The sequence below is a fragment of the Strix aluco genome, chromosome W (genome assembly GCF_031877795.1).
Source record: "Strix aluco isolate bStrAlu1 chromosome W, bStrAlu1.hap1, whole genome shotgun sequence".
In the NCBI taxonomy this organism is placed as follows: domain Eukaryota; kingdom Metazoa; phylum Chordata; class Aves; order Strigiformes; family Strigidae; genus Strix; species Strix aluco.
This window is the reverse complement of record NC_133970.1, coordinates 48,766,797-48,787,094: the sequence shown is the minus strand read 5'-3', so window position 1 is coordinate 48,787,094 and position 20,298 is coordinate 48,766,797. Positions and strand designations below refer to the sequence as shown.

At 37.3% G+C, this 20,298-nt stretch overlaps 1 protein-coding gene across 50 annotated transcripts in view; it reads left to right on the top strand.

Moving 5' to 3' along the window:
- LOC141917561 (erbin-like) overlaps positions 1-20,298 on the top strand; it is a 149,086-nt gene that overhangs the window by 93,048 nt on the left and 35,740 nt on the right. For 43 of the 50 annotated variants that reach the window (XR_012621348.1, XR_012621344.1, XR_012621334.1 and 40 more), the window contains 11 exons: positions 3,911-3,967; positions 7,975-8,038; positions 11,408-11,482; positions 12,803-12,947; positions 13,387-13,459; positions 14,533-14,662; positions 15,009-15,124; positions 16,235-16,304; positions 17,317-17,416; positions 18,743-18,864; positions 19,434-19,604. Coding sequence is in view for 7 of the 50 variants with exons in the window: in XM_074810847.1 (XP_074666948.1) it covers positions 3,911-3,967; positions 7,975-8,038; positions 11,408-11,482; positions 12,803-12,947; positions 13,387-13,459; positions 14,533-14,662; positions 15,009-15,124; positions 16,235-16,304; positions 17,317-17,416; positions 18,743-18,864; positions 19,434-19,604 (1,123 nt within the window). In the remaining 43 variants the exon portion in view is untranslated. Of the gene's footprint in view, positions 1-762; positions 2,913-3,910; positions 3,968-7,974; positions 8,039-11,407; positions 11,483-12,802; positions 12,948-13,386; positions 13,460-14,532; positions 14,663-15,008; positions 15,125-16,234; positions 16,305-17,316; positions 17,417-18,742; positions 18,865-19,433; positions 19,605-20,298 lie in introns of those variants that run through there. The other 7 variants (XR_012621339.1, XR_012621357.1, XR_012621352.1 and 4 more) reach the window with 6 other exon arrangements.

Sequence of the window (20,298 nt, the reverse complement as noted above, 5' to 3'; positions counted from 1 at the left end):
GCATTTACACCATCAATTTAAAGAGCAGCTAGGCTGAGTATTTTATGTGTACTATTACATTAAACTTGAATTAACCCTCCCAGTCATAATGGAAGAAGTGACAACTGCTTTAGGCCAATATTTCTCATCAATTACTGCAAGAAAATTACTAGTTTAGATGCAGCCTGTATCTCCCAGCCAGGAGAGGTTGAAAATGTTTCCCTAGTAGCCTCTGTGTAGCTCTACACATAAGAACTTAGATATTTGTGTCTCCAGTCTCTTAGGGTTAGCTGTAGGGAGTAGAAGATGAAACAAGGTCACAAAGCTATGAACCTTTCTATCACCAAAGGCAGTCTTTAAGTTTATGGAATTAGCTTATTAGAGGTGTAGTACAGTGAGTTCTGGCTAAAGTCAACAAAGTGTGGGTGTGCATAAACATAGTTTAGCATATGAATGGAAATTTGCTTCTACTGCTTTCAACTGAGAACTTTGACTGCACGCACATGTTGTGAAGAAAAACTACAAACTGTCTAGCTATTTTCTGTGTTATCAAATCAAAACACCAACTGGAGCCTAATGCAGTGTTTGAGTGTTAAAAAGAGCCCTGCTACAAAACTGTAAGAAGCTGAGCAGGTATACGGAGTTGTGGGATGCATCAGAAAGGTGGTGGTGGGGAATAATTTCTTAATGTGAAGAATTTGGTCTCTTATTAGGCAGATCTTCCTTGTTCTCCAGAGTTCTTGAACTGTTTACCTTTTCAGAGGCTGCCTCTAATCTGAGCTGGTAATGGAGATGATCTAATACCAAAAGTGGCCAAGAGCTACAGTTCTGCTGTTGATGTTTTAAGTTCATCATTAGGACTATAAAGAGCAACACCTGCAGTCTCCAAAGAGAAATGACTGCTATTCCTTCCTTCTAGAGAAGATTGTCCATTCTGTTTGTCATATTTTGATAATCCCTGATACTAAAGGTGTAACAATAAACCTCCTGCTGTTGCATACTATCCAAGTCTGCAATGAATCTGGGAGGGAGAAGATTTACAGTGGGTAACATGAACATTTAAAGATTTGGGAAACAGAAGTTAATGTTATAAGACAATGTTAATAAAATGCAGGGATAAAAGTCTGTAGAACCTGGCTTGATATTTCCAACATTTTGCTGTTATCATAGGATCCCCATTTCTGTCCATGTATTGGTGCATAGGAAAATGTGGTATCTTCTCAATATAAAAAAATAATTACCTTGATGTTAAAATAGAGGTGCTGCTAGGCAAGACTCCTGCCTGGTTGCAGAAAATGCAGGGAATTGAGAAAGTCCTGTAGCAGACTAGGATATTAAATAATTATGGGAAAATGTTTCCTATATGTCTGGTGTACCCTTGAGCATAATCTAGGTGCTGTGCAAGCCACAAGATGCCACAGAAGTATCTTCTAGTGAAGGCAGTTATTCACTTGGTGTGAGACTTGCTCCTTTGTAATCCAGTTTTTGGGTTCAGAAGTCCAAGCACAAAGTGACCATTCAAATCTGAGGGTGCTTCGACAAACAAATTTTGTTTTGTCACAGATTCATATCTTAGGATGCAGGTAGGGTAAGAGGGCTAGGAGGTCCTTTCCAGTTATGTCCTAGACTGACAGCAGTGTTATTGCCATGAACTGAGTTTTTATTAGGGTATTCTTTCAGCATTGTTACAGGGTTGTTTTTTCTTTGGGAAGTTGGGGGGAGGAGGTTTCCCTCCAGCAGTTGCTACCTGATGGCAAGTACTACTTGCAGTGCTGGGCTAGGTTAAAATCTGCTCTCTTTCAAGGTGACTTATTCTTAGGGTATTCATAGCTGTGACAGATTGCTACTTTCAAATGCATCTAAAAATGAGTGAATGTCTTGAGGAAAAAGAAATACTGTTTTCAGGCTTTCTATTTTTACTTTAAGTATAGTTCTTACTATTTAATTGGAGTTAAGGTTTTTATCTGTGTCCTTAAAACATACTCATTTGAGCATCTTCAGGAAAGACTGATCTGTTCACTAAATTCCTTTTTGAGTCTGGTAGTGTAATGACCTATTTTGTGTTGTATTAGGACTGTCGGTGGGTCACATGTAGAACTCTTTATAGAACCCTGTCTCTATTTAAATGAAACTGTTTCTGCATTTCATTTAACAGACAGTCTTGTCACTTCTGTCCTAATGCAAAAAATTTCACTGGGGATGGTACACTGCTTGAATGTCAAGACTGCTTTGAACTTGTCCAAGCAGTTGAGTTTGGGATCTAGAGGTGTATTGGGTTTACATGGCAAGGTCTTGGTAGCGGGGGGGGGTGTGGGGGGGGCTGCTACAGGGGTGGCTGCTACAGGGGTGGCTTCTGTGAGAAGCTGCCAGAAGCTGCCCCCATGTCCGACAGAGCCAGTGCCAGCTGGCTCCGAGATGGACCCACCACTGGCCAAGGCCGAGCCCACCAGCAACGGTGGTAGCGCCTCTGGGAGACCATATTTGAGAAGGAGAAAAAACTGCTGCGCAACTGCAGCTGGAGAGAGGAGTGAGAATGTGTGAGAGCAACAACCCTGCAGGCACCCAGGGCAGGGCAGAAGGAGGGGCAGGAGGTGCTCCAGGCACCGGAGCAGAGATTCCCCGGCAGCCCGTGGGGCAGCCCTTGGTGAGGCAGCTGTGCCCCGCACCCAGGGAGGTCACCGGGGGAGCAGAATCCACCTGCAGCCTGGGGGGGACCCCACGCCGGAGCAGGGGGATGCCCGAAGGAGGCTGTGACCCCGTGGGGGACCCACGCTGGAGCAGTCTGTCCCTGAAGGACTGACTGCACCCTGTGCAGAGGACCCACGCCGGAGCAGTTCATGAAGAACCGCAGCCCGTGGGAAGGACCCACGTTGGAGAAGTTTGTGGAGGACTGTCTCCATGGGAGGGACCCCACGCTGGAGCAGGGGAAGAGGGTGAGGAGGAAGGAGCGGCAGAGACAACGGGTGATGAACTGAGCACAACCCCCATCCCCTGCCCCCCTGTGCTGCTGGGGGGGAGAAAGTAGAGAAATTGGGAGCAAAGCTGAGCCTAGGAAGAAGGGAGGGGTGGGGGGAAGGTGTTTTAAGATTTAGTTTTTATTTTCTCATTATCCTACTCTGATTTGATTGGCAATAAATTAAACTAATTTCCCCAAGTCGAGTCTGTTTTGCCTTTGACGGTAATTGCTGAGTGATCTCTCCCTGTCCTTAGCTCGACCCACAAACCTTTTGTTATATTTTTCTATCCCCTGTCCAGCTGAGGAGGGGGAGTGATAGAGCAGCTTAGTGGGCACCTGGCGGCCAGCCAGGGTCAACCCACCACAAGAGGTTATTTAGCTTGCAACCAGGAATTCACTGAAAGAAAGGTCAAACTGCCTTGTAATAGAAATATCAAAATGGATTACGAAGCTGAATAGAAAGAGAATATGGAAGGAAATACAAAATGAATTTAAAGGTTGTTTTTACCATGTGGAAGACCACAGGTATTCCTGTGACGAGGCTTTTTATATGGAATGTTTTTAATATATTGACTGTATTAGAAATTCATCATCTTAACTTGTGTGGACCAATCCTGCCTTTCTTCTTTTAGTTCCTGTTTACTTCTGTATATGATGATAGCATATACCCATAATGAATCTAATGAAGTGGTTTAAAATCTATGGGATGAAGGAAAAAAACTGTGTTCAAGCAGATGCAGAAAAGCAGGCAAGAGCCAGTTTGTTTGCTGCTTTACCTTTCCTTACTTCCCAGTGAATAAATGAACTTAAAATAACATGCAGATTTTTGCACAAAACATACTTGTATCCTTACACAAAAAAATATTTCAAACTTGTAGATCTTTTTTGAAGTTTAGAAATGTAAATAAGTTCCGAGATGTATTTTATGATAAAAGCAAGTATATTGTGGTAATTTGTTATGCCTTTCTGTTACAGATTAACTAAACTCCAGGTATTGGAACTTAGAGAAAACCAGTTAAAAATATTGCCCAAGTAAGTATGTACTTATTTAAAAATCTTTGGAAGGTTTTTTTCTGGAGTTATACTAATAACGTAGTGCATATCAAAAAGTAGATCACAGCTTAAAATGTGTAGCTAAGTAACTGGACTGAGTTCTCACAAGGAACTTTCACTTTATACTGCTGAAATTATATCTCTCTTCAGACTCACTGGTCTTCCTTTTCAGAGATTTTTGAATTTTTTTTGTCCCTCTTCAGCTCTGGATTTCTGATCCACCTGTCAAGCTTTTGAGTCAGCATGTGGGCACTTCAGGATGATTGTTCTTTTTCCACACAGCATTGTACTGATGCCCAGATGCCTGTCTGGGTACTGTTCTGATGGCTGAGTGCCTGAAACTTAGGCATTGTCTCTAAATCAAATGTGGAGTTTGAGATGCTTGCTCAGAATGACTGAGGGAATGTGATATGCATGATGTGAACGATTTTTTTCCCTGTTTAATATACTTCACTCTTGAAAAAGTAAAAACTCCTTACTGTGTTACACAGAGTCTGTTATGCAGTATGTATTCTATGATGCAACAGGCTTGTTTAACATAATGGAAGCATATTAGTCAGCCATGTTTTCTGTAATTGTAAAATAGTTGTGGAAATTGTTATAGTATTTGTTTTCACAGTAAATACAATGGTACTTATCTCTTAAAATCTATTACCTTTCTAAGCCCTGCCTTGCAACTCTCACTTGCTTCATCAAACAACCCAGGTTGATGGTGTTGCAGTTCCTGCTGTTCCTATGAGCTAGAGCAATGCTCTGAATTTTCTGACTTGGACCCTGGAGGTCTAAGTGGGTTAATGGAGGTATAAAAGGTCAGTGAAGAGAGAAAGAGATCCCAAAGATGGGATGTGAATAATTAGTGGTAGAGTCCTGAATATGTTGTCCTGTGCAATGAAAGGGGTCAGTCTCAGGCAACAGACACTGGTGCTAACAGTTGAATATTCATTCTGTCCAGCTCATATGCTAACAGACTTGCATGCAGTAGGCTGAAGTGTGAGTTGCCAGCCCTTTAAGTACAACAGCCAGCTTTTCTAGTGACTCTAGCTAACTACCTAAGACATGAACAAGGGGTATGTTCCATTGGAATTCCCTTTTTATATGCCTAGATACTGTACTCTAGTGTATAAAAAAGCCAGAACTCACATCTGGAATGAAATGTATAGCATCAGAAAGTGTGAATTTAAATCTTCCAAGTTTGAAACATTCTACTCATTCATGTGATATAAATACTCTCTATCCTTCTTTGCTCTTTCTGCTATTGCTAATTTTCAGTAGAAAAAATTAGAGGACGTGTAATTTGGACTAGTAGCTTTGCAAATTAAGTTACTCCCAACTGAGAAACAGTAGCTATAACTAAAGCTTATAGGTAATTCAGATTTTGCTTATAAAATTATTCTGACCTTAATTGCTATAATTAATACTGATAGTATGAACTACATGCAATATTTTTAAAAGAGTAGTTTATGGAGGTCTCTTGTAGTGATAAGAGATACTTAAACAAATGCTGTAATGTATTTAAGCCAAACACTTCTGTTGAAGTTGCTGGGAATTTTTTTGACTACAGTGTTTTTCAGGGTTGCTTTAAAGCCATTGAGGATGTAGCACTAGCAGGATGGAAAGAGGAGGGATCACCTAGATCTTGGGTTTGTTTGGAGAAGAATTTGTGTATCTGGTATAATTTGGCAGCAGGGGTGGGGGGTGAACATTATTGCTTAGATTCTGTGAATCTGGTGTTAGCTGTGTAAACAATTTGACCTCAGAGTTCAGTGGTGTACAGGAGGAAGGGGAAAAATAAAAAAACTCAGACCTTGGAGTTTATTGGTTTGGGAGATTGAATTTTTTTTTTCTCTTTACCAAGCCATTAAAATAAAAAGAGAAGACTTCATCTTGAACTGAAAGAAAAAAATTCTTTTATCTCAAACTGCAGTAAAAGGCCCTAGCCAACTTTGTTTCAATTCAGCCTCATCAAAATTCACTTAAATCAGATTGAACTTTTAAAGTTTTGTTGATGTTACCTGTTGTTTTCCTTCATTTTTAAAATTTGTATTTATTTTTAAGCTGAGAATTCAGTTCTAATAAAAATCAAGGCACTGTCTAAAAACTGTTGAAAGGACTATAAAATGTTAAAATAAACCTTTTTTTTTCTTCCCAAAGAATCATTTATCTGTCTTTGTCAAATTCAATCTCACATAGCTGTGATCTCCCTAAATCTGCTTTTTGAGTCTGAAATTTAGATTGCCAGTGGAGTTTTGGACTGCTCTCTCTAGTAGCCCACAGTCTAGCTAGCATAGCTTGAAAACAGAAGAAATGTAAAACATTTTTAAATTGAAGCCATCAGTAAAAATAGATTATGGTGTTGCCCACAGAGTTTTGAAAGTTGAAGAATGATACACTAGATCCTTTTAAGTGAGCCTTCAGCTGTGCTTCAGGGAGATGCATTAGGACAAATTTATTCATAGCATATGGCATGAAAATTGGTATTGGCACAGTCTCATAAAGTGTTGAGAAATTCAGCTTATGCAGTATTTCAGAGGGACTTAATTTATATTAGAATTTGAAAAATGAATTTTAGCAGTTGGCTTATTGTTTTTCCTGTTTATGAGTTTTTAGAAATGAGGGAAAATGTTTCTTGGATTCTTCTGGAGGTAGCCTTCTCATGGGTTTTTTGGGTTTGGTTTTTCTTTTTTCTTCTTTGAGACAGTGGGAATTTGAGTTAAAGACTTTCCCCTAAAGCTTGTGTATACTGTGTATGCAGTGGAATAAAAATGGCTTCTGCTTTTGTCTTGATCGTGTCTTTACTTATTTATGCTAAATTCCTAGTTTGTCCCTAGCATGATTACTATAACATAATAAAAATCAAATCTATATATAGATGTTGAGTGTAATCCTTTTTGGAGATTATTTAATGAATAATATTAATAATCACTTAAATTTGCTTTCAATAAATAAGGCATTTTTCAGTAGAATGTAATTTTTGAGCTGTGTATTCAGAATAACTGTAATACTTTGTGCGAGGTCTTAGAAGAACAACTGGAACACTGAATATCTGCATAGAGCATCTTGTGCTCGTGCAGATGCTTTTTAAAGATATTAATATTCATACTTACATTCTGATAATACAAAAGACTCTCCCAGTTAGCTCTTATTTAGTTTTTCCAGAATTTCATAGCTATGTACACACTTATGGTTTATATTTGAAAGTTTTTGATATATTAATTGTTCTACTGAAAGCTATTATTAAATAAATACAGAACATAATGTCATATGAGGGATTCACAGCCCCTTTGAAAATATTTTTAGGTAGTACTGCTGTTGACTGATTGTGTAGACAACCATGGTAGATAATCTCTATGGGGTCCCCAAAGTAAACTTAAATGGAGGAAAAATTTTGCCAAAATACAGCTTGAAATAATGGATTTGACTTTATTTCAGTCATTGATTTAATCTTTGCCCTAAATTGGCTTGAACAGTATTGATGTGTCATGAAATCCAATTTAGTAATCTGGTTTTTTGTAGGACTAAAGGAATAATTAGGATTCCAGACCATATCATATGGAAGCAACTTTGTCAGCAGAGAAAGAGGAGAGTCAGAAAGGTGTTGGTGGTTACTGTGATAAAACAGAAAAGACCACTGTTGAATATAATCATTTGGCAGTGGTCTGTCTTTGGGAGGAAAGGCACTCAAAAGAAGAGTAACTTCAGAGTTACTCTTTATCATAAGGATGACTCTAGTGGTCTTTAGTTTTTTGTAAACTAATCTGTAGATGAGTTGCAGTGTATTCTTTTTGTGACACAGTCAGCATGATCATTAATGTGTGCCTAGTTGAACTGTGTGGGAAAATCTAACCTTATTTAGATATCAGTCCAATAACAGAACAGCATCACTACTTAATACTGATTAAAATAATATATTTGTATGAATACAGGAAGATTGGATGTGACTGGTATTTTCTTAAATCTAATTCCTTATTAATCCCCTTCCTGTGCAGAACCATCTCCAGACTGACTCAGCTGGAGAGACTGGATTTAGGAAGTAATGAATTCACAGAAGTGGTGAGTTTTGCCTAAGTAACAGGGCCTTGTATCTTTTATAAATCTCTTTATCCTTTAATCTATTTTTAATCAATACAAAAATGTAAAAATCAGCTTTAAGAGTTTTGCTACTGAGCAAATATTATGTATACCTTATACTACTTTATAGAGCCTGTTATAAAAATTATGTGCATATTCTTATGAGTATGTGTTCTTCCTCAATTTGAAAATTAAACACTGTGGTATAGTGTGGTTATGTTACTGGTAAAAAGTTAATGGTAATATGTGTTTGAATTATAAACATAATCATTTGACTTATAAAAAATTCTAAACACTTATTGGTTATCATGTATTTAATGTTTCCAGTTCTTTATGTGTACAAACAATTTAGACCCAAAGGAAACTATATTAATTATAAAAAATGGTATTTACAGTTGAAGTGCTCAGATTTTTCCTTCAACATGGATCAGCTTGTTTCCTGTTCATTATATCAGACCAATGCATCTTCCATTTACAAACACTTAATATCCCTCTGCTTCTACAAATGCTTTCTTGTATAAGGGAATTGAAATAGAAATATAGTGGAACATACTGATCTGCTGTATGACAAAGTCAAGCCTCTGTGTGCCACCAGTAGGGTACTTCATTTGCTACAGATTGTGCAGAGCTGAACACTTGCCTAGCTGTATGTTTTGGCAGATAGGGAAGTGTATTTAAGGAATTGTTCTTTAGTATTACACTTCTAGGCGTTGCTGTTACTGCCATATTCTCATTATGCTGTAGATATTCATGTGGGAGCTTTAAACCAACATGCTCAGGCCCACGTTAAGCCATAACAGCCAGGAACTAAGTATAGGCTGTAAAATTACCTGTTTGGGTATATTTTTGGCAGATTGCTTCATCTCTACCAGCCTTTTATCTAGAAGAGTCAACTACTGGTAACGAACTTCATTAAGATCTTTTGGTTAAAGCACAGAAAGGTTTGAAACTGCTTTTTGGGTAAAGATATGACTAAAAGGTAGTCTTCAGTTAAGATTTTTCTCTTGGAAAATTAATTATTGGGAGCCAGGACTGCAATTTATGCAGGAATACTGTATACTTACAATATAACAAAATTGAGTTCCTTGTTTATCTGAACTGCTTGTAGTTGTTAAGGTGCACTAGCACCTGTTTTGTATTAATTTCTCAGGGGGGATGTTTAAATAGGAAAGCATATGCAACATGGATGTTTAACAAGACATGGTCTTTCCCCGATACATAAGATAATTCTAACATTAAGTTGTAGTGGGAGCATATCCTGCACTTCACTTTATGGATAGAGTGGTTTGCTTGTATCAGGCAGATGCACCCTTTGTTTGCTGCTAGAAAATTAAATTTGTTTCCCATTTCTCCAAAACCACAAAAACTTTGTGGTTTTTGAAAAACAGCTCTTCTGAGTTGATGGAATTTAAGGGGTTTTAGACCTCTGAGAGGGGGAATTATACATGTAAGATTGATTTATTGTGTGCTCCAGTTTGTCACGGATGGAGTCATTCACTCACAAAACAGAAGCAACAATGTATTTTATTGATATAAACCAGCAATTTAATGAAGTTCAATGGTAAATGCGACAGTGATTTAACAAGATTCAATGGCAAGGTACACTTGGGTATTTAGTGCATAGAGGACAGGATCAGATGAAACTGTCAGGGAGACCCTCCCATTGAGTCACAAGGTTCAGAGTGGACCCCCCTGCATTCTAAACTCCTTCTCAGACAGGAGGTTAGGCGTGGATGGATTCAGACTTAGTCCCAGACTTGGTCAACTGTCTGAAGGATTATATATGCACAATCAGTCCTTTATATCACTTAGCTAAGATTTTGATGTTTCAGTGCTCTTTTTCCCAATTTGCTTACCAAGTATCTGACGCAATAAAGATTCTCTCAACCTCAAGAGTTAACCTTGAGAGGTGTCCCTACTCAAGGGGAGATCCTGGTGTGCAGCCTGCTGCCATGCAGGAGAGCTCAACAGGCCCTGGGCTGTCCACTATTTATAGAGTAAGATAACTGACTCATAATATTTGCATACCAGCCTGTCCTGGTTTGAGTGAGTGGCAGGGTTTTGGTAGCAGGGGAGGGGGCTACAGCAGTGGCCCCTGTGAGAAGCTGCTCGAAGCTCCCCCAGCTCCGATTCGGAGGTGAGCACTGAGGTCAGTGGAAGGAAGGAGGAGGAAGGGGGGGAGGTGTACTGGATCAGGAACTCCCCTGCAGCCAAGGCTGCCCCCCCCCTGCCACCCATGGGGGCCTACAGTGAAGCAGAGACTGATTTGCAGCCTGAGGGGGCCCCATGCCGGGACAGGTGACTGTGCCTGAAGAAGGCCAGGACCCTGTGGGAAGAAGGCCCTGCTGTTGTAGTTGGGCACTGGGAGGGCTGCAACACGCGGGGGTGATCCACTTGCCTGTGGGAGGAAATCATGTCAGAGTTAGTTTGTGGAGGACTGTCCCCTATGAGAGGGGACTACACTGGGACAGGGGAGGAATGCCAGGAGTTCCCCCCCCCACCCGAGGCAGAAGAAGCAGTGGGACTGACTGCACCCCCCATCCCCTGCCCCCTGTGCCGCTGGGAGTGAGGAGGTAGAGATAGCAGGAGCAAAGCTGAGCCTGGGAAGAAGGGGGAGCGGTGGGGGAAGGTGTTTTCAGGATGTGGTAATGCTTCTCACAGCCCTACTCTGTCTGTTATGTGCTCTTGTTAGTGTCTGTATTAAATTTTATGTTCTTTTTTCTTCCCCTAACAAGCCTGTCTCTTGCCTATGCCAATAATGGTCATCCCTCCCTGTCCTTATCTCAAGTTCCTGGGTCTTTTGCTTCCCTCCTTCCCAGCCCTGGAAGGAAGGGGGGAGTGAGCGGCTGCGTGGTGCTCAGTTGCCCTCTGAGCTCAAACCGTGACACAGCTGTATTTCAGTTGGCCCATGCTCAACTAGGCATTGCCTGTTGTGGTGTTATCTGTCTCCCCTGAATTCACTTTGAGCCGGATTCAGCTATCATGACCAGACATATCCATTATAAGTGCCACTGGTGGTTATTACTTGAGCAGGGTTATGGGAAATAAAGGTCAGGTGTTGGGGGGAGCACACCATCACACAGTTGAAAAATAATACTTTCTGTATTAAAAAATTAACACTTTCTGTAAGGATTTAGTGCTGTAATCAAGTTCTTAAAATATTTTTTGTATATCTAGTATATATTTACATTTTAAAAAGTGAATTATCTGGGTTTTATTTGATGACACAATGAAACAGTGCATATAACAGCTATAAGACGTTACTTAAAGTTGCAATAAATGAATCACTGAAATTGTTTTTGCCTTTCGCTATTTTTCAATGAAGTTTTTAAAAAACTGTTTCCTTTACAGCCTGAAGTACTTGAACAACTGAGTGGGTTAAAGGAATTTTGGATGGATGGTAATAGACTAACACTTATTCCAGGGGTAAATCCTTTTACTGTGTTAAACATTTAGTATTTTAATTTACAATGGTATTTTCTTTATTAGCTATCATATATGTTAAAGTTGCTGTATAATTTTAATGTTACATAAAGCCAAAAGGCTAAATGCCACTTAAATGCTTGACTAGTCTACTTAGAAATGGTCACTGATCATGAGAGTTGAGTACACAGCTTTTCTTTCATTGAGAGTTATAATCCTCTCATCTAAAAATTATGTTCCAATTTAAGAAAAGAGTAAAAATCCTATATCAAATCCTGGATGAAATTTAGGGTTGACTGGTCCTTCCAAAAGGAATTATTTTGTGTTAGCAAGCAGGAATTTACAGGATAAATACATTGTGTGAATTTTTACTGGTCATGGCTGTAAAACAAGCAATGACCGTAAATAATTTTTTGTCGTGTATACACAGAGTATAGCTAGTTCCTGATAAAATGTTCTGTTGACTAAAACCAGGTTTTCCTGACAACTCTTAGAATTACATGAGGTCCAGGATGACCTATTATTGCAGCACTTGTAAACCTGTGTTTATGATCAAGTAAATTAGTATTTGAAGTTTGGGAAGCAGCTGGTCTGTTTTCAGACTTAAAATCACTAGCAATCTTCTGATGTGAGGGTTTCTTTCCTGATCAGTAGTCCTCTTTACTTTCTTTCCTCACTTCAGCTAATTCTTCTTTGAAGAAGAGTTGAGTGGATGTATTAAACCTTTCTACTCTACAGTAAAAGTAAAACTGTATTTGTGAAAGTGACTGCATCTTCCCTGTGAAGATTTCAGTAGTGTGCACAAATCTTTAAGCTTATTAGTTCATATGGAAATGTAATACAAGCTTATGTTTTGGCTTGTTTTTTCAGTGTAGTACGATTAGGGATTCATTGTTGTTGATTTTGAGGTTAAGTAAGATACAGTTTTACACAAAAGGCTGAAATAAGCATTTAAAAGACTTTATTGGAGCCTTAATTATGTCCTTATATGTTACACTGTGTACATCTCTGAAGTCTTTTCTAAAGCTTCAGTCACTTGATTCACAATAACTGATCAAACAGTTGAATTTACAGCAGACTGACTTGAGATACCCGCAGAATAATTGGTGTGTCTGTGTGTGGAAAAACATCAACTGTGCATATCTGCACAAAATATTTCATTATAAAGTTGGGATATTTTGCATAAAATTGTATTTCAGCACTGAAAATAGGTTTTCTCTTTTCCTGTGGCATTACACTTGAGAGACAGTTTGTCAAATCTGCTGTGTTTTTTTTGTTTTGAACTTACACTTCCTAGAATGTGTTATTTTCTCTTGCTTTTAGTTCATAGGAACTTTGAAACAACTGACCTACTTGGATATTTCTAAAAACAACATTGAAGTAGTTGAAGAAGGTATTTCAGGTTGTGAAAGCCTACAAGACCTACTGTTATCCAGTAATTCACTTCAGCAACTGCCAGAGTCTATTGGTTTGTATTTTCAGTTAACTCATATTCTTAAAAGCTTATAGTTTAGACACAGAACACTTGAAAATAGACAAGTGGCATTTTAGATCTAAGATTCAATTGATTTTAAAGTTCCTGTTTTGGACAAAGCTGTAATGTGTAGTTGAATAATAATATTTATATTTGTTTTGGAGCATTCTTGACTTTATACAGTAGTTTGTAAATGGATGACAAACTGTTGACTGTAATGGAGTAAAAAGATTCCCCCCCTCCATGGCTGGCCCATGGTAAGCTGGCAAATAAGTTCTGTAAGCTTCTCTATTTCCTTAGTAGCATCATAGGCATGCCAGGGAATGCAGATGTGGTTGCTTGTTCATAGGGTTTTTTCCCCTTAATTTAAAATTAAAACTAAATTTAATGAACTCAAATGTCCTTTTTGATTTACTTGTTCATTTTACTACAGGTTTCCTGAAGAAGGTAACAACACTTAAAATTGATGAAAACCAATTAATTTGTTTGCCAGACTCCATAGGAGGGTAGGTATTTCACCTGAATAAAAGGTTGCATTGCCTTTCTCCACACTTCTGTAACAGTGGCTACTCTTTTGAATATTTTTATACCTACTTGATTTAATTTTTTCTATATATTAACATCTTAAAATTGAAAGCAAATGCTTTCATATCTTCTAGTTCACAGCATATACGTTCTTTAATATCAAAATACCTATGTTCCTCACATGCAGCCACCAATTTATAAAAAAAAATTGAACGTGAATTAAACCAAGATGTTTAAAAAGGCAGTCAGTTGTCTGAAAGTGGGGTTTTATGGCAGTAACATGGCTGTGGTATACTGCAAATGATTGAACCAATATCAAAAAGCTTGTAAAAAGTGTATCTGAACACACACATTTATCTTTTTTTATATTATAAGGAGAATTTTCACCTGTTACTCAGCAGGATTTTTTAATGTGTAATTTAATTTAAAACTCGCAAATGACAGCAAAAATAATTGGTTCAGAATTAAGTGCTATGCAAATGAAGTGTATTTATTCCAATTTCTGTTCTCCTATTATAATTAATGTAGGTTATGTTTTGTTGTCCGAATTTACAAAATACTTCTTTGCTGCCAAAGTCTTAGGTTCACTGTCCTTAACTCTTTAAATTATTTTCTTGTTCAGAAGCTGCACTCAACTCCTGTTTGGCTATAATCTGTCCCCCTCTGAATGTTTTCAGTGCCTTGCACTAGCATGTTTTCATGTAGTACACAATACTTGATTTTGCTGACTCCCCTGTTTTTACTGACAGCTCTCTTATGAGGACAATGTAAAGGAGATTTTAAGAAACAAAACCAAAAAGCAACCCACCAACCAACAAACAAAAGACACACCACCCACCCGTCCGCGCCCCCTCCCCCCCAACACAATGTAGGCAATTAGTAAAGGATCTCTCTTGGATTTTAATTCCCTTGTGTTTCAGAGTTTTATTTTTAATTTAATTTGAGATTTATAATTGATAGTGGCATTGACTTCATTTAAACTTAAAGTATTCAATTAATGTTGGATGAATTAACCTGTATAGAGGAGTAATTTTTTAATTTATTTTTCTTTCAGGTTACTATCAGTAGAAGAACTGGACTGTAGTTTCAATGAGATTGAAACATTGCCTTCGTCTGTTGGGCAACTCTCTAACATAAGGACATTTGCTGCAGATCATAACTTTTTAAGACAGCTGCCATCAGAGGTATGTATTTAGTTACAAAACTAAAATTTTTATGTATCTTAAACTGTACAGTCTGTACAACTTTTGCATAAGTTAATTCTTGAGTAGATATTCTGTGTGTATGTTTTTAAAGGCAGGTATATACAAATATACAAACTTTAAAATAATGAAATTCTGAATTCTTTTTAAGCAAGAAGTAGAAATTTGTTGCTAGTGTATTGAAACTAAAAGAAGGTTTAATATGTAAGAATAAATCTAATTTTACTTTACAACCAAAAATAGCTGTAATACTAATTGTTTTAAAACAGTAAAAATCAGTGTATTTAGAGTTGTGAAGATGAGTTAATTCTTTGGGGTTTTTTTTCAGATTGGAAACTGGAAGCATTTAACAGTGTTGTTTCTGCATTCTAATAAGCTTGAATTTCTCCCTGAAGAAATGGGTGATATGCAGAAATTAAAAGTCATCAATCTGAGTGACAATAGGTTCGTGAATATATTAATTCAAATAGAAGTTGTGTAAAATGTAATAGCATTGCATATAGTATATTGTAACTGATGTCTATCCCCCAAATGTGAGTAGAGGTATTGTTATGCTATCTTTTCTTATCTCACCCACAGCTTAGAAGCTGAGATAAATGTATTTAATGTATTATTGTTGTATTCTGGATCTTGCAGTTCCATTGTATTAAGCTGTGTTAATTTTAATGACTTAAGCACACGCATGGAAGCACAGCTTCAAAACACTCATGACTGTTGGCATGTATTTTTCTAGGGAATTCGGTTATTTTCATAGAACTTTGATTCTTATTTAAACATTAATAGCTTACTGTATTACATACAGAGGACAAAACAGTATCACAGTATATTGTAAAACACTTGAGTGTGCTGGAAAAAGGGGAAAAATACTTGTGTTTTTATTAGAGCTGGTCATTAAAAACTGACAAAGCATTTCTCTTTTGGGAATTGCCAATTTGTAGCATTTCAGTGTATTGGGAAAGATAAGTCTGAGCTCTCTGTCCTGTTCTGCCAATCCAGCTTCTCTGTTCTCCATGTATAGCCTGATTTATCCATTAATGCCACAGCTTTCATTTACCAGGGAAGCCCCATTCCCATACACGTTTCTTGGAGAAAAACAGCACTTTTTTCAGGTTTAGCACTTTTTTCTTAATTGGAAGGCATGTGTATTGAAAGATAAAATTGCTGAGGATTCAGATTAAAGTGTGAAAATAGCCTTGATTTTAAGCTGGATAGTTGATTTTTGCACAATGCCAATGATTGTCCTCAAAATTGTATTCAAGTCACTGAACTGAGTTAAATTCAAGTTAAGTTGTCTCTTTTTTTTTAATCTGCTTGCTAAACTGGACGGAAATGTGGTTGGGTTTTGGGGGGGTTTTTGTTGTGTTCTTTTTTTTTTAAATTCTGGGTATAGCTTTGAATCTAAAATAAAAGCTGTTGCCTTTCAACTGTCAATAGTTTATTCATTTGGCTATATCTGTAAATGTCTTTTAAAGCATTTTACATGCTAATGCAGCATTGTTTCTTAACAGCATTGATAAGTGTACTTATATAAACTCTTCTTGTTGTGATTTACAGACTGAAGAATTTGCCATTTACCTTTACAAAACTGCAACAGCTCACTGCTATGTGGCTATCAGACAATCAGGTTAAGTTTTTAAAAATTGATGATGTTGACTTTATTCCTAATGGAATTGACAAGTACAGAGACATCTGTTAAATAACAAGAAGTGGTACCGGGTATATACATCTATACTTCCTTGACATTATTACTGTGTTGGCTCTCTTAAAACAAACAACACTGAGCCTACCTGACTTTGGAGACTTTCATATTTCTGGCAAAGTTCTGTTCCGTTAGGAAATGCAATTTGACAGATGTTGTTTTTTTGGTTTTTGTTTTACCTTAATTCAGGCTTGTTTACACAGGAAAGGTAGTGCTTGTTAAGCTAGTACTTGGATGTGTAGCATGCTGTTTCTTCCACAGATATACCATTGGGGAAACTTAACATGCCTTTTTTTGTGCTGGGTTTCTTGTCCCACCTTTGAACTCTGTGACTATCCAAGTTTCAAGCTATTGAGAAGCAATTCATGCACTTCTGGCTTGTATTTTTCCCTTGTATTGAAGCCCTCTGTGCTATGCCAATTTCCTGAAGGGCATTAAGGTGTACAGAGCTGCCAGAAATCCACTAGCCTCAGGTGTAGTAGAATGTAAGCACTTTTACCAATACAGTAATTTCAAGAATCCCCTGCCCTTTTTTGTAAGGGGTGGGGGATATTCAATGTGGTGTCAATATAAAAAATTGATTAGGAAATTTTTCTCTATATATGATTGTCCATAGCTTTAAATGGCTAAATATATCTGTGTATTTCAGATCAGCCTCCTCTGGGACAGTAATAAGTCCTAGCAAGAAACTGAGTTACTCTTAGGATATCCAGTGTTTGCTCTTCTCCTAAAGCTGTTACTGAGTTTCAGTTCTCAAAGCCAGTCCTCAGTCAGACATGTTAATAACTTCATTTTATGAAAATTATTCAGAAGAGAAATGGTTTAATACAAGGCAGTGTAATCTGCAAAGTAATAGGACAGGCATGCTCTGTGATATGTAGATCATATTTACTTTTTACACATATATTCTCATACCCTTCTTTCATTTGCTTCTTAGTCTAAACCACTTATCCCTCTTCAAAAAGAAGCTGACCCTGACACACAGAAAACAGTGCTTACTAATTACATGTTCCCCCAGCAACCAAGGACTGAGGATGGTAAGAATTTCTGAAATACCCTGTCAGAATGCTCACTTTTGAAAATAATAATGGGAAGACAGTTCAGCTAACATGATTCTCACTAGATAATACTTAGATACAAGTTTGAAGTAAACTTGTAAGTGATGAAGAGTTACATCTGAAGAATGAGAGCAGTAACTTAATGTGATCCACATATCAGTAAATTCTAGGTGAAACTGTTTCAGTTGGAAGTGTGCATGTATGGGGACTGAGGTGAGGAATGGACTGGTGAGATCACGTTCTTTGATGGTTGCCACTTCCCAGTGAGACACCCTGTTTAATTCCAGCAGAGCGTAATGGTTTGGGTTGAAATTCTCCTTGCCAGGTGTCTGCTTCAGACTGACTATTTTAACAAAATCTTTCATCCATTACTGAGTACGTATTATTTGAAAAGTACATAGCATAGTATTTTATAAAATAAAATTTATATTTTATATCTGTAGATGAGGAAAGGGCTGCTTGTTTGGCTTAAGTTGACAGAATACCTCCCTCTGAGGCAGTCATTCCAAACAGAAGGTTTAAAGTTTAATAGATAGCCTTTTTAAAATTCTTTAGTAAGTTCTTTTTTTTTTTGTGCCAAGAACTGTTTCAGTGATAGTGAAGTCTATTAGAATGTAACACAAGGTATGGAGACATGCTAGAATAAGAGACAGTGGGTAGCCAAAATATTTTTTTATCTCTTGTAAAATTAAGCAAGTAATACTTTGTAAAGCTCCTGTCATTTATATAACTTCTGCAAACTCATGTGTTTACCTTAAGTTTTAGGTGCTTTTGGTTTTTTCAGGATTAGTAATAATAGTAGAGAATAGTAATAATGCAGATTTTTCTCAGTCATTTTAGTCTTCCTTTTTTAAAAAATTTTCATTACGTGAAATCAGGTGAATGCTCTTATACATGCTTAATGAGACCACCTCACTGAAGTCAAGCTACATAAATCTATATAAGTATCATTTACTTTTTATATATAAAATACATATTTTCATATTTATACATATATATGGATAAAAATACTTTGCAGCAGAGTTCAGAAAATTTGTAACTGCGAGTGTTCAGACTACTGTACAGCTGTGTGTGAATTTTTTTTTTTTTTTTACTTTACAGATAGGGATTTTACTATTATGAAAATACAGCCAAGTTCATAAAGCAGTAGCAGTGCAGCTAGTTGTCAATTTATGGTGCTGCTAGTCTCTTAACTTTTAAGAATACATATAAAACACGTCATTCCCATCCAAGAAAAAGAGGATTTTTATTTTGCATAATGTATCCTATTCTTACAAGACTCTTTTTTTTTTTATTATTATCTAGTTATGTTCATATCTGATAATGAAAGTTTCAATCCATCTTTGTGGGACGAACAGAGGAAACAGCGTGCTCAGGTGGCATTTGAGTGCGATGAAGACAAAGATGAGAGAGAGGCACCGCCTCGGGTTAGCATTAAATTTAGTTTTTAATACTTGAGGCTTCGCTCCCTCTTCTCCTCCCCCTACCCCTGAATCCTATCCTTTTCCTTGCTGTGGATTTTGCTCTGCTGAAGAAATCAAGTCTTCAGTTGTTAGTTTAAGAGTATCTAACAGGATGAAACGCTTCCCACCCCACCCCCAGTCATTTAGAGTGGAGCACAAGGGGGAAGAGTCTCAGCTGATGTAAGGCAATGTAGGGCATAACTAGGACACTACTGGACTGATGGTGCTATGGGGAAGAATAGTGGGGAAACAATGATTAATCCTGATTTTTCTTTAAGTAAATTACAGTTGTAATAATTCTTCCTGCTTGCAATCAATGGACAAATTTTAAATTAAAAAAAAAAAGTTATTTGTAATCTTGCTGGGTTTTATAAACTTAAGTCTGAGTTAAACCAGGTAGACTCAAACAGTGAAATGGAGATCCTGGATTGCTCTGCTGAGTGTTTTGTCCTAATTAATTGTCTGTTTTAAAACTGATGTTTTAATTATAACATTTAATTAAATTCAGAACATTATTGCTTTTTGTTATATAGGAAGGCAACCTGAAGAGATATCCAACTCCGTATCCTGATGAACTGAAGAATATGGTTAAAACAGTCCAGACAATTGTACATAGGCTAAAGGATGAAGAATCTACTGAAGATGTTGCTAAGGAGTCAAAACAAGAAGGCCAGACAGTTTCTGTAAAAGATGTGGGGGTAAAGGTTAGATATAATATTCTCTTCTGACTTTGCAAGAACTTCCAAAGATCTAGTGTCATTGATTGCTTTTAATTCTCTTCTTTCTCAACACTAATGCTTTAGCAGGAAAAAAAATGTCAAAGAACAGAACTTACCTCTTCATTGTCTAAAGAAGTCTGTAATAACTGTCTGTTTTGCAGTAGCAATTTTCCTCTGACACTAAGAATAAGGAAAGTGACTTGATTCTCAGGGAAATACAAACTATGGATGTGTTAAGAAGCTGGCTTCTTTGTTTTCTGGAGGATGGCATCTTTGTCATCCTCTGATCCTCCTTTATCCACTAGACTTCACAATGAAAATCAGGATAATCTCTAAGGATCTTGCTGCGCTTCCCTCGTGACTGAAGGTTTTGCACGATAAGTTGGGAAGGCAATTATAGCAAGCTGGCATAGGAGTCGTTAACAGGTTGATGTAGCGTGATAATGCTACTGTTTGGTGCTAACATGTCTCACTGTAGATATTCTTGGCCATTTTTTATTTAACTGGAAATTTAATGGTACAAATTGACCCCAATAAGGAGGAGAGTCAAACTGATTGGCGAAGGGTAGGGACTGTACTTCAATAATCTGCAGAGATTTCTCTCTACCTGGTGCATTTTGTATTTTATCATTTCAAAGCTCAGATCTGTCATTCCTTAGTTTCCCAAAATATATGATGT